The following is a 14,272-nucleotide window of genomic DNA, read 5'->3' as shown; positions in this document are numbered from 1 at the left end:
TGGGGTCACTTGTGCGGTTTGCCCAAAGTCACACACGTGTGCCCAGCCTGGGGCTGGCTCTCCTGTGCTCTGACCTCAGATCTGGCTCCACCTGCCAGCCTGTGCCATTGTCTTTAAAGAGGGCCTGGCTCCTGCACGTTTCCGGAGCTGACTCTGGGGATGCGGGACTGCCTGAGGACCCCTCTGTGGCCACCCTCGTCTCCCTCCTCGATTCTCTGCCACTTGGCCTGGTGCCGCCCCTGTCACTGTCTACACCCCATCTGCGTATTCTCTTAGACTCCAATCCCCTGTCAGGGTGACCAGGCAGAGGAGATGGCCCCACAGCCGGTCCTTGGCTGGAGGACCTGCCACCAGCATGATGTTGGCTCTGAGCTTTTCAGCTCTGGCTCTTGGGCCTCCTGTGCCGTTCCTCTCCCCACCCGCCTTTCACCAGACGTGTGGGGAGAGTGTGGACCTAGAGGGGTTTTTTGGCTTTTTTTAAATGTTTATTTATTTTTGAGAGAGACAGAGCACAAGTGGGAGAGGGGCAGAGAGAGAGGGAGACACAGAATCTGAGGCAGGCTTCAGGCTCCGAGTTGTCAGCCTGCAGCCCGATGCGGGGATCGAACTCACAAACTGTGAGAGCATGACCTGAGCCAAAGTCGGACGCTTAACCGACTGAGCCACCCAGGTGCCCTTGTAGATCCAGGTTTAAACCCCAGCTGGGTCATTGGCTTCCTGACTTTGGTGGATCTTTCTCCCCTCAGACCTTCAGTCTCCTGTAAAGTGGGAATAACACTAGTTTCGTGGCAGCGTTAAAAGGACAAGCCAGAGACTATATGTAAAATGTGTTATGTGCTCAGGTAACACTGGCTGTCCCTTTGCCATCAAATTTTCACCGACCTTACTTCTTTCAGATTCTACAAAGGCAGAGTTTAACCAGCCCAACCAGCCCAGTTTTACTTCCTGTTCATTTACTCGTTCACTCCTTCATTGATTCAGCACCCAGTCTGTGGCGGCTGGTACGTGGAGTGATGCATGCACGAAAATCATTGAGATATAGTCCCCACCTTCCAAAGGTACTTGGAGCCTAGTGGGAGAGATGGACACGTGGCCACGATCATAGCCCAGTGTGGTACGGGCTGTGGCAGGGGTAGGAGGATTACAAGGCATTTGGGGAGTGACTAGGGTGAAGCAATTAACCCTAAGAGGTGGGCAGGGAAGGCTTCGCAGAGGAGGTGCTCTTTGAGCTGGGTTTGGAGGCTGTGTAGGCGCCCAAGTGGAGAAGGGAAGCAAGGTATTTATTTCTTCTGCAAGGAAAATAACACTGAAAGAGGGGTCAGGCGCAGCCCCGATTGGAGGTTCCTGATCCAGGCATTCCTGTGACTCACCGCACTCTGCCTTGGGGGGTTGTACTGAGCCGAGGTGGGACTCTTCCCTCAGAATTGGTGATTCCCCCTGAGTTTTCTTCCTGCTTCTCCAGCACTGTGCTTGGTGAGGGCCCCACACGCTGACACCTGAGTCAGGTGACCTGGGTTGGGGGACAACCCAGGCGTGGGGCAAGGTGGGGGATCTGTACATGCTGGGCCTTGGGGACAGCCACCAGCCAGGCCTTTGCGGGTCCTCTCCCCTTCCACATTCAGACCCAGCCCCTGCCCCCAGGCTGCTGGCAGTTTCTTCTCCCTCAGAGTTCCTAAAGTGGGCAGGTGTTCGCCAGTTGGATCTGTTATGAATCCGCTCCTTTCCACCCACCTGAAACCCAAGATGAGAGGGCTTACTGGACCTCCACATGCTTTTGAGAGAAACCATCCCGAGACCCCTGAAGATGTGTTTCAAGTTGTGACTGTCCCTCTGTGCTGGCTTGTCATTGTGGCCCCATCCCTCGGCTCCCACCGCCCTCACCTTTTTTAATGAACGTGTAATTTTTTTTCTCATCAAATCCTTTCCACAGACTAATCCTCTTGCTTCTATTCTGTTTGTCTTTCTTCCCCCCTTCCCTCTCCGGTGCCCCTTCTCCTTCTCATAGACTGACCCTTGGTTATCGTTGCAGAATTACGGCAGCGGCATGAGACCACCACCCAACTCCCTCGGCCCCGCCATGCCCGGGATTAACATGTAAGGCAAAAAGGACCTTGCTGGCAGCTCAGAGCCCATGGCTCCCCGACCCTCTGCTGGCCCCCCCAAAGACTCGTGAACAGAGTCATTCTTGGCACCTCTCTGGACCTCAGGCCTCTCATCAGTGGAGCCGGGGATGCTGGCGATAGATACTTGGATAAGAGCTCATATGGTCCCGTATGGGGCTCATCCGTCCTGGGTGTGTTTCTGAGCCTGCTGTGTGGATTAGCCCACCTGCTCCTCATAGCCCGGTGAGGTGGTTATTGCCCCCATTTACAGATGAGGTAACTGAGGCACAGAGAGGTGAAGTCACTTGCCCCTGCTCACAGGGCTCTTAAGTGACAGGGCCAGGATTTGAACCCCGGTACAACTGGCTGCTGTTGTAGTGCTTGAGTGGTTCTTAACCCCCTTTCGGGGATAGATCCCCATGAGGATCTGTGGGTTCCCTTCCTGGGAAGATGCACATGCAGAGGCAGTTTTATATACTTGACACTTTTTTCACGTAATTTAGAGGAGCTTGTAGATTTCTAGCCGTGGAGCTGCCCATTACTGCCCGAGAACCAGGTGTGTAAGGCCCTAGGGCCGCATGAAGGATTTCCTGTTAGTGATGTCAGCCCTCTCGTTCTGGCGCTTCCGGCACCGCCCCCTTGGGGTCAGTGACACCTTTTTCATTGTTGCCATCTCTCTCCTCTCTCTCTCTCTCCCCCTCTCCCCATCTCCCCGTCTCTCTCCGTCCCCCTCCCTCCCTCTCCCAGGGGCCCGGGAGCTGGCAGACCCTGGCCAAATCCTAACAGTGCTAACTCAGTGAGTACCCACATCGAGTGGGAGGGTTTCTAGGCTATGGGGTGGTCCTGTCCCCAGGTTGGGGGTATCATGAGAGGCAGGGATGCAGCGAGAGTCCACCTGACGCTTGCCAGCGGGAGCCCCACCTGTAAGTGGAGGCTTGGGAGTAACATTCCCGGGGCCTTCAGGGTTTGGGCCCCGGCCCAGCCCGCTGATGGGCAGAAAGCCTGTGTGAGCTGAGAGCTTGCTCAGAGAGCATTGTCCACACAGAAGCGTCTGGCGATCCTCTCCCCCTGGCAGGGCTGGGTTCTGGTGCTCAGGGGAAGGAGCTGGAAAGGGGCTCAGCACAGACAGTCTGGGGAAGAAGGCCAGAGGGGTGGGGAGAAGCTATCGCTCTCCTGTCCTCTCACACTGGAGGGTCTCCCCTGCCCATGCCCCCTCAGAACTCCCTGCCAAGGCTCTCGGGATCAGTTCAGTGTAGGCACTGGGCTTTGCTCACACCCCTGGCCCCCTCCTGGGGTGTCCCACAGCCTTTCCTAGCAAGAGGGGGTGGGTCCCCAAGTGGATTTGGAAGCCCAAGGGTACTGAGTATCAGAGGAAGGGATTCTGACACGTGGCTGCCCACCTCTTGTTTTTAGATTCCATACTCCTCCTCATCACCTGGTACCTACGTGGTAAGTGTGTGTGGGTTCGGGGCATTGGGTGTCCAGCCACATGTGACTGAATGTGCAAGAGAACTTCTCCAGGGTCCCTGTCTCTTTCCCTTTCAAAACACACTCCGAGCACAAGTTCTAAACTCTGCTAGAACCTGCTGTCATTGTTCAGGTACCTTCTGGGGGCCCGGAAGTCCCCAAACAAGACCTAGAGTTGGGTCCCCATCTTGGGGGCTGACCAGTGGCCTAGCTGGTTTCCCCTACAGACCTCTGGTTCCACCAGTCGGCGTGTGAACACATACATGCACACCCACAGCTGCCTCTGGGTTTGAAGAAAGGCAGTGGGGGGGGGGGCGGAATCCAAGTCCAGCTCCCTTGGGGCCTAAACACTTGGGCTCTGCTTGAGCTTTAGCGAGAGCGGGATGCCAGGCTGGGCCCTGGAGGAACACTTGACTTTGGTGTGGCCGGAGCTCGGGGGTTTCTCCCGACCTGGGTCACGGCCATGGGTTCCTCACGTCAGTTTTTATCTCATCTCCAGGGACCTCCTGGCGGTGGTGGCCCCCCAGGAACACCCATCATGCCTAGTCCTGCAGGTAAGAAGCCTTGGGGAGAGGGTGCCATCGAGAGAGTTAGGGGGTCCTGGAGGGGTCCCAGTGCAGGGCCAAAGCTTACCAACCACCCTTCCTGAGCAGCGTGTCCCCCACCAGGCATGTCAGCATCAGGTGTTTAGGAGGAAGGACGTCCTCGGTGCCCCTGACCTACCCTGTGGCCTTAGCAAGGTCACTCCTCCTCTCTGGTTAGAGGGAGAGGCAGGGCGGAGAGCTCCAGGAACGAGGGGGTCTCACTGTCCTCTGCTCGCACTGGTTGGCAAGCACCCTTTCCCAGCTGTGGGTTTCTCTAGATGACTGAAAAGGGGCTTTGGGCTTCTGACATCCTGGAACCAGGACTCTTAACACCATGTCTCTTGAGTTCCCAGAGCTCTTGGCTTCTGGTCCTCTATACGGGAGATCTCTTCTCCCTCTTTCTCTGATCAGAAGAGGGCGTGCGTGCACACATGTGGGCATGTACACACACACACACACACACACACACACACACACAGCTTCACAGTTGCGTTTCTTTCCCAGCTGAGAATAACACACCACCATCTAGAAGGAATCCCACGGACAATCTACCCACCCAGAAAATAAAAAGTGAGACGTGGTTGGATTTCCGCCCTAGAAAGAAGATGCCTGCTCCTGATAGAAACATGTTAGCTGGTTTTCTTAGGAGACTTTCCTAGCTAATTGGGGAGACGGAGGGGTCCCTCTCTCCCCAGACTCCTCGGCTCCCAGTGGCAGGGAAGCTGCTTATCCATAGTCTGGAGCTAGCGGCGGCTGTGATGTTCCGGCCCCCACTCCCGCTCCCTCTTTCTGCTGCTGCATTTTTATGAGCCGCATGACCTACATTCAGACTGGGTCACATTAAACCACTGCATATGTTAATGTGTCTCCAGCCCCATGCTTCCCTCTCCCTCCTGCCCCATCAGCTTGGCAAGGTGGCCCCTGGGTAATTTGTGGCGTTTCTCTTTCCCCAATTTGATTAAAACCCCTGGGCGGGATTGGGGGAGAGCGCAGCTGGTGGTCTGGCCGTCCCTGCGTGGTCCCTGGCAGGGTCTGGGGACCAGGTTATTTTCGGGTAGGGAGATGAGAATTTGAACCTGCCACCCCCGCTTTGCCACGTCCACACTGCTGTCCACACACCCTGGACTTCTTTGTTCCAGGGTTGAGCAGTTTTCACAGTTGAATTTTCTGTGATTAAAAACTTTGTGAATCTTCATTAAATACAAATTAGCCAGAAAATGGTGGTACTTAGAGGAGATTTTAGGTGATAAAATACAAAAGAATGAGTTCAAGTGCCACGAGTTTGTTTTAATTAAGAAATGAATTAATCACCCCGACTTGTGGGTTTCCACTGTTCTACAGATTCAACAAATTCCAGTGACAACATCTACACAATGATTAATCCGGTGCCGCCTGGAGGCAGCCGGTCCAACGTAAGTCCGCTTTCTAATAATTTACATATCAGATACCATAACAAATCATAATTAACTTCATCAGCTGAGGGGAAAGCAAGTTTAATTGATTTCAGCCATTTGTTACCAAAGACGAATAAAATAAACCGTCAGAAAAGCGATTAACTCTCGGGCAAATCGGTTCCCATTCTGCAGCTGGCCGGGGGTGGAGAGGTGCCCTCCCCTCTGGCCAGAGCGGCGCACCCAGCCTCACTGTGGGAATCCCTGCCACCCTGAGTGGGGTGTCAGGGAGGGAGAGCACTAGGCTACGGGTGGACCCGGGTCACTCCCCGCTCCGCCGACCGGCTGTGCCCCCCAGGCAGTCAATCACCCTCTCAGGTCTGGAGCTGTGGGTCCCTGAAGCCCATCTGGGGACCTGCCTGCCCTGTGCCTCCAGCCCCTTTGGGAGCCCTGTGACTGCAGCTTCCTGGTCTGTCTTTGGGTCATTGCCTGCCTCCCACCCCCTTCCTTCTTGGCTTCTCCAAGTTCCAGCCCCTCGTAATGTAGGAGCTCCAGTTCCACCTTGTCTGACCCCTGCCTATCCGCTCCCTCCCATGGCCTGTGTCCCCTGCTGGATGGCACTTGACTGTGCAGCCATAGCCCGTCCCCTTCTCCCAGCTGGGAGCTCCCCGAGGAGAGGGCCGGTCAGACTCACCTCTGGAGACAGCCCTTCTGCACCAGCTGGGGAGGGGACTCGGACTGGCCTTGCGCTTGGGGAGCCCAGTGTCTGGAAGGGAGGCTGCTATGTGACCAAATCAACAGTGTGGACTGCAGAGCCAGGGGCTCTGGGTGTTGGGGCCCCAGTGGTGTTCTGGCCTTTTGGGGTGCTTCGTTGGGTTCTGTTGGTTTGGTTCCTGATGTGACCCCTGAACCACCCACTGTGCTAAATGCTGATTGGGAGCTGCCCCATGCTGGACCCTGCACGTATTTAATCCTCCAGCAGCCTCTGAAGGGGGGAGGGTCTTTGGATCCTCCTGGGTTAGGGAGAGAGACCTAGAGAGGGGTCCCCTAGAGAGGGGTCACGTGACTGAGAAGCGTGGGAACCGCACTCCTTAACCATTGCTCCGCCGTCCCTGTCCCTCTCCTGGGCAGCCAGCACCCCTCCCACCCCAGCCCCATCACCCCTGCTACCCGTTAGGGTGACTGGCCATCAGGTTTTAGCATTAAAAGCTCTGTGTCTCAGGAGACGACTTCCCAGGACACACTGTCCTTGGTTTGGGCAGTGGATGCCAAAGGGTGGGTGGAAAAGTGTAAGGCTCTTCCAGCAGCCCAAAAGCCAGGGACTGAGCTCACTGTGTTCAGTGTCCACTGGAAAGGGCATAGGTGACCTTCCTGCCACGGCCGCCGCCGCCACCTCTCCCAACCGTGGACACCAGCAGTCCCGGCCTGTGGCTCCCAATGAACCATCCACGTCACGGCTCCGAGGGCCGGGCTCCAGTGCGCTGGGGTCAGGGGCCCTGATGGGTCCGCCTGGGCTCTGTCTGCAGATGAACCGCTGTGTTCTGTGTTGAGGTTGCGAGGGTCTTCTCTTCCACATTGTGAGTCGGGGGCTGTGTGTTCTGGGAGTTGAGAGGATGACAGGTCTGCCACGAGCATGGCCCAGACAGAAGAGAAGGGGAGGGGCGGGGTGGCGGAGAAGGGGAGAGCACACAGGGGGCCCCGCTGCACGGGGCTGAGGTGAGACAGCACAGCCTTCTAACCCAGCCCCGGCCGCCTATGCCACCGCGTCATTCCCTGTCTGGCTCCGTGAACGGAGGACAGTACGTTTTCTGAGGCTGCACCCGAGTCCTGAGCGGCAACACAAGGGGATTTGAAGCTGCAGAAAGCAAATGAAAGATGGTTGTTCTCTTGTCCAAATACAAGCTAGACTTTGCTCGTCTCTGCCTGTTTGGCAGTCAGCACCCAGTTGATTTGGCAGATTTCATTTGGGGTGTGAACTTCTTACCTGCTGAATGCCCCACACACCTTGTGCCCGGCACTGCTACGAAAGGGGACAGGGTGCTTACTTAGGATGCCAGGCTTTCATAACGAAAGATTCTGGTCACTCCCCAGTCAGATCTCCTCAGAACATGCAGATGCGCTTAACGAGACCTTGGACTCTGTAGAAGCAGAGAGAGGCTCAGGTGCACGCCCGCACGGTGGCTGGCATCACTGTTGGCCGGAGAAAAGATGGTACGTGGTCGGCCCGCTATGACGTCTTCTCTCATTGGAGATCCGTTGAGCTGAGCACGCAGAGAAGGAATTACAGTAAGAGAGAAGCGTATGTGCTGTTTCTCTAGAACTGCTCAGTGATCTTTCGGGGGGCCGCCAGGAGTCTAGAAGAGAATGAGCAGACCTCACCTGGGTCGCTTGGAGTGGTTGGGGGGGTTGCGACAAAACCTCATCGGCCAAAGTAGTGACTTTTGTTCTGGGAATGAGATGGCCTGAGAGCATGTCACCGGTAAAGGGCAGCCGCGTCATATAGGACTTTCTCAACTTCTTTATTGAAACTGTAACTTACTTGGAGTCCAGCTTGGACCTCACAGGTTCATCTCACCTCTATGCTTTAAAACCATTTTCCCCGAGCGAGGACTCCGTGATGACGACATCCAGTGTGCTTGGGAATGCTTAGAAATCACAGACTTCAGAGACGGGACAGCCCACCTGATGAACTTCCGGATGCAGAGGACCCGACTGGCAAGCGCTGGTCTCCCTAAACCAGCCTGTAGATACAAAGGGGATGGACGTGTTTGGAGAGCTGGAAGTGAATTCCTACAGGTCCAGAAACCTACGCAAGTCCGCAAAGTCCTAAGTACTCCACGTGCAGACGTTGTCGTGGAGAGCGTATGTGGGTGTTGCCGTGTTGGACCGACACCAGGGCTTGATGAGAGCACGGCAGCAAGTCAGAGTGAATCGTACGTTTGCCCCTGTGTTCCTTTAGCACTACATAAAAAAACAAAAAGGCTGGCCTGGAGGCTGCAGGGAAATCAGAGAGGGATTAGAGGAAAAGCAAGCACCTTTTACCCCATTGCAGGCTCGAGGGCAAGATGGGTCACCAGCAGCTCCACGGCCCGGGTTTGCTGCCCTGCTGTGTCTTCTCAATCTGGCGGGGGCCACCCAGGAATGTGTTCCCAAAGGGATGCTCAGGGTATAGGCTTCGTCAGGTCGGACTGATGACCTCGCTTGAATGGATTATCTGAGACATCTACTTGACAAACCATGCTAGCTACCTCTTTGTACAAAACTTTTTTCTAATCTTAAAAAAAAAAAAAAATGCAGAGCAAAAATACCCTATTATAAATTTTTTTTTTTTCAAAGTTTATTTATTTTTGGGACAGAGAGAGACAGAGCATGAATGGGGGAGGGGCAGAGAGAGAGGGAGACACAGAATCGGAAACAGGCTCCAGGCTCTGAGCCATCAGCCCAGAGCCCAACGCGGGGCTCGAACTCACGGACCGCGAGATCGTGACCTGGCTGAAGTCGGACGCTTAACCGACTGCGCCACCCAGGCGCCCCAAAAATACCCTATTATAATTCAGGACAGAAAGAAACATGATTTTTAAATTGCTTTTTAGTGTTTTATTTATTTTTGAGAGAGAGACAAAGAGCGTGAGCAGGGGAGGGGCAGAGAGAGAGGGGGACACAGAATCTGAAGCAGGCTCCAGGCTCTGAGCTGTCAGCACAGAGCCTGATGTGCAGTTCGAACTCATGAACTGTGATATCATGACCTGAGCTGAAGTCCGATGCTTAACCTACTGAGCCACCCAGGCGCCCCAAGAACATTTTTAAATCAAATATAAGTAATATGTGTTTAGTCAGTCCATTGCATTTAGTTTTTTAAAAAAAATTAAATTTGTGTGTGTGTGTGTTAATGTTTTATTTATTCTTGAGACAATGAGCATGAGCTCATGCATGAGCGAGGGAAGGGCAGAGAGAGAGCGGGACATAGAATCCAAAGCAGGCTCCAGGCTCCGAGCTGTCAGCACAGAGCCCAACGCAGGGCCCAAACCCAACAACAGGGAGATCATGACCTGAGCTGAAGTCGGACACTCACCAGGCGCCCCGAATTTGTATATTTTAAGAATACATAGTAATATAGCCTGGAAAATTGAAGTAATCCAATAAAGAGTCCAGATAAATTGTTTTTCTCACACAAACCGTTTATTTATTTAACTAGTCCTCTACCAACTGCTGCTGTTAACTAGCCTGACTGTGGTTTTATTGAAATAATAGCACTTACGTAACAAAATAACGAACACAGAATCAACAAGTGGTGTAGAGACAGCTGTATGTCCCCTGGCAAGTGCATGAAGTTGGACCGCTGCTCCACAGTGAAACCCAGAATCTCTCCAGAGCACTCAACCCTCGACATGCACATCTGCGCTGAAACGATAAAACGTTCCGAAGAAAATATAGGCATAAATCTTTGTGGCCCAGGTAAAAGCAAAGCCTTCCCAATGACACCAGAAGCACAGGTGACAAAAGAAAAAAGTAGATAAATTGGACTTCATCAAGATTTAAAACTTGCATGCTTCGAAGGAGCGCCATCAAGAAGGTGAAAAACACAGCCCGCGGAGCGGAGAAGATATTTGCAAATCACGAATCTGATACCGGACTTGAATCCAAAATACGCAAAGACCTCTTCGAACTCAGGCACGAAAAACCAGCCCAATTTAAAAAGTGGGCCGACGATCCAAAATAGACTTTCCTGCCAAGATGTACCCGTAGCCAGTAAGCACACAAAGGTGCTCCGCTTCGTGGCCATCGGGGGTATGCACGTGGAAAGCACGAGACAGTGCTGCACACTCACTGGGCTGGCTGTCACCAAGAAACCGTGCCGGCGCGGGTGAGGCCGGGAAGACCCTGGAGCCCTCACACGTGGCTGCGGGGAACGTGAAATGATGCGGCTGCTTTGGAAAACAGCGTGGCGGTTCCTCGAAAGCTTAACCAGAATGACCACAGGACCCTGCGATTCCACTGTTGGGTAGGTATCTACCCAAGAGAAATAAAAACCTGTAATCGTCCACCAGCATTCACAGCGGTGTTATTCATAATAGCTAAAAAGTGGGAGCGACGCGTCCGCCAACTGAACGGATAAATAGAACACAGCCTCTCCGTGTAATGGAATATGATTTGGCCGGAAGAAGGAAAGAAGTACTAACTGATGCCCCAACCCGGACGAACCTCGAAGACCTGCTGAGCGAAGGAAGCCAGCCGCAGAAGAAGGTCATATGTGTCCGGAATAGGCAAATCCATAGACAACAGAACAAATTAATGGTTGGAGGGGGATGGGGAGTGACCGAACGGGTACAAGGTTTCTTTTTTTTTTTTTTTTTAATTTTTTTTTTTTTTCAACGTTTATTTATTTTTGGGACAGAGAGAGACAGAGCATGAACGGGGGAGGGGCAGAGAGAGAGAGGGAGACACAGAATCGGAAACAGGCTCCAGGCTCCGAGCCATCAGCCCAGAGCCTGACGCGGGGCTCGAACTCACGGACCGCGAGATCGTGACCTGGCTGAAGTCGGACGCTTAACCGACTGCGCCACCCAGGCGCCCCAAGGTTTCTTTACGGGGTGATGAGAGAGTTCTAACGTCGATCTGGTGGTGATGGCCGCACACCTGCACACATGCTAAAAACCACCGAACTGTGTGCTTGCAGTGGGCCAGTTGTACGGTGTGCGAATTCCAGCCCGGTCAAGCGGTTAGAAATAATAATACACGAGAAAACACAAAGTTTTAAAAAGATGCTTATGTTGAAGGCAGAACATGCCATTGTTTATGACATTAATCGCGTTTGGGGGGCTGTTTTGTCTGATACGACTGTGTCCTGAGTTGGCTCCTTAAAAAGTCCATCACCTTCTCTCACTTGGATGAGTAAGTGTGAAATTTGTTGCCAGGTGTCAAAAATGTGCCTCGGTGCCTGTGAGTGGCCCTGGGAAGCCTCTGGGGAGGCGAGAGGCGGGAGGCAAGGGGGCCGCCTCTGTGGTACATGTGAGTGGGCGGTGGGCGCGAGGGAGCGGCTGGCACGCTAGCCGCACCCCTGCAATGTGGGCTCCGGCACCCTGTGCTGCCCCCGCCTCTCTGCTCACGCAGGACCCCTACCTAGAATGACTTCTGTGGCCTGTCTCCCCCTGCCCAAATTCTGTCCTCAGTTATTTTGGCCCTCTGCCTTCTCCTCCATGCAGGGGTTCAGATTTCTCTGCCCTTTCCCCAGTGCCTCTTCCTGAAGACTTGACCATGCCTTGTCTCCAGCTCCCTTTGGAACTCAGCACCTCTGCCCTTGGGGTGGTTGGGTGTCCATAACCGTGGACTCCCCTTCCGGGCTGAGGCTCGGCTGTGACTCAACTCTGTGTCCCTCGCCCCTGGCATAGGCCAGATGCCAAACAGTCCTCCTTTCTGCCGTGTCCACCCCTGTGCACCCTGACGTCTGGTCTGCATCACAGGGCCTAGGCTCACCAGACTGGGCTCAGCCATCCCTTCTCAACCATGGGATATGACCTCTGGCCTTTGGTTGCTACTTTTCTGAGATCATTCATTCTACCGCCCCCTCCAGGTCCAAGGCTAGGGGTAGAGCAGATTCCGCCTCCGGCCTCTTGAGCCGCCTGCCCTGCCACCACTTCTGCCTGGGGGACTCATCAGTGGCCTTCCTCTACATTGTCCCCAGGAGAGAACTCTAGTCCCCCACCCAGCTTCTCCCCTGACCCCCCAGTCATTCAGTAGACCCGATCTCCTCACCTCGCCCATGAAACTCCATTTCTGAGGAATCGCTCAGAGGAGGCTGGTGGGACTCAGGCTCAGGCTGCCTGCGCCCCAGTCCCCGCTCCTCCCGTCTCCCGGGGCGGGGGGGGACCTCTGGCAAAGAATTTCCCACTCTCTGTGCTTCACATTCCTTACCTGTAAAATGGGGATGAGAGACATTAATACCTTTGGCCCCTGGCTGCGCACAGTCACCCATTTGTGTGTCTGTGTGAGGTTCTGACTGATGAGTCACACGCTCCGTCCCAGGGATAGAGAGAGCCTTATTACGGGGTCCATGACACTTGGTTAGAGAGCTGTCCCAGAACCACACTGTGTAGCCTTGGGCTGGTGTCTTTCCCTCTCTGGGCTTGTTTCTTCATTTGGAGTGTAGGGAGGACACCCCTGCCCTGCCCAATTCCGAGAGCCAAGGGGAGGAACCAGCTCCGGCCTCCTGGCGGCATCAGATAGCCAGGCGGTGTGCCCGACAGAGGAGCCCAACCAGATGGAAGCTCCCTGAGGGCACAGCTCCTTTGTAGCTGGGTGTGGGAGCCCGTGAGGGGTTGCCGAGGGCCTGGGGCCCACTCAGCCACCACGCCCTGTGCTTCTCCCCCAGTTCCCGATGGGTCCAGGCTCGGACGGCCCGATGGGAGGCATGGGCGGCATGGAACCACACCACATGAACGGATCGTTAGGTAAGCGGGCGCCAGCCCCGTGGTCATGCTGCACCCCGCGCGACCCTGCCCGAGCAGCCTTCTTTGGCTCAGCTGGGCCTGGTCTACCCCACTGACCTTGGCTGGGCACGTAGAAAGATCCCCAGAGATACAGCCAGGACAGAAGATCGTCTGCACAGAAATAGTGTGGGATTTGGGTGGCTTTGGAGACCTAGCCACGGAAGAACAAACAAGAAACTGAATCCAGATTTTCCTTCCTTCCTTCCTTCCAGGGTCAGGTGACATAGATGGACTTCCAAAAGTGAGTGTGTGTTCTGTGTGCCTCCCTGATCACATCCACCTTGCCCCAGCCCTGAGGCCCCAGAAAGCTTTTCTCCCCATTGGGTGGGCAGGGCTCTGGGGCTCTGGGGCTCACCTCGTCTCTCCTCTCCCCAGAATTCTCCTAACAACATAAGTGGCATTAGCAATCCTCCAGGCACCCCTCGAGACGATGGTGAGCTAGGAGGGAACTTCCTCCACTCCTTCCAGAATGACAATGTAAGTGCTGCGTGTATCCCTCCCCCCAGTTTCGTCCCTGGATCATCGTCTTACCTCTGGGGCCGGGGACTAAATTACTTAAGTTGTGGTGCCTGCTGGCCAGGACCAGCCTGGCAGGCTGGTGTCCCAACAGCTGTGCCTCTGGCTTTCACCTTGGTCCTTTTTCTGTACAAAGTGCAGGGCCCTCTCTTCCCCGCCGCATGGCCTCCAACCGCTGCCACCCCGACCACTGGCAGGACCTTCTGGAAGCCTCTACAGGGAGGCACATCACCTCCCAACACTGATAAAGCTGACCGGGCTGGGAAAGCCCTGGGTTGGGACTCAGGAGGCCTGGGCTCTGACCTCTGAGGGGGTCCACTTCTGTCTGTCCTGGGGGGGGAAGGTTCATATCACCAGAGATTTCCTGGGATCCCCACGCAGAGGGCCTGGCTTCTATTTACATTCTTGTATGAAGAAACAACGTCATGATTCTGAGAACCCCAGACTAGCTCCCCCCAGGACACCCTGGGCGAGCTGCAGGAAAGCAGCTGTGTGGGGAGGGCAGTGTCGGCTGCTTCCTCGGCTGGGAAGAGGGGATTTGAGAAGGGAGAGGTGTGGGATGGGGGGGGCGAGTTGTGATAGCAGCCCCCAGAGCCCCCACGATGCGGGGGTGGGCACAGTCTAGTGCTGAGCGGGCAGAGCCCTCGCAGGCTTCCCCACCCAGGCACGCTCCCAGACTGGCCCAATCTAGCCCACACTGGCCCTCATGGCCCTGTCTCTGCTTC

The 14,272-nt window shown here is 54.9% G+C and overlaps 1 protein-coding gene across 3 annotated transcripts in view; it reads left to right on the top strand.

The window, feature by feature from the left end:
* SSBP3 (single stranded DNA binding protein 3) overlaps window positions 1–14,272 on the top strand; it is a 165,410-nt gene that overhangs the window by 149,432 nt on the left and 1,706 nt on the right. For all 3 annotated transcript variants that reach the window (XM_030323984.2, XM_030323986.2, XM_030323985.2), the window contains 8 exons: window positions 2,030–2,094; window positions 2,850–2,898; window positions 3,516–3,551; window positions 4,069–4,123; window positions 5,495–5,565; window positions 12,914–12,992; window positions 13,244–13,272; window positions 13,407–13,508. In XM_030323984.2, coding sequence (XP_030179844.1) covers window positions 2,030–2,094; window positions 2,850–2,898; window positions 3,516–3,551; window positions 4,069–4,123; window positions 5,495–5,565; window positions 12,914–12,992; window positions 13,244–13,272; window positions 13,407–13,508 — 486 coding nt within the window. The remainder of the gene's footprint in view (window positions 1–2,029; window positions 2,095–2,849; window positions 2,899–3,515; window positions 3,552–4,068; window positions 4,124–5,494; window positions 5,566–12,913; window positions 12,993–13,243; window positions 13,273–13,406; window positions 13,509–14,272) is intronic.

This window comes from Lynx canadensis, chromosome C1 (genome assembly GCF_007474595.2).
Source record: "Lynx canadensis isolate LIC74 chromosome C1, mLynCan4.pri.v2, whole genome shotgun sequence".
Lineage (NCBI taxonomy): Eukaryota > Metazoa > Chordata > Mammalia > Carnivora > Felidae > Lynx > Lynx canadensis.
The sequence above is the reverse complement of the archived record's forward strand: the minus strand, read 5'-3'. Positions and strand labels throughout refer to the sequence as shown.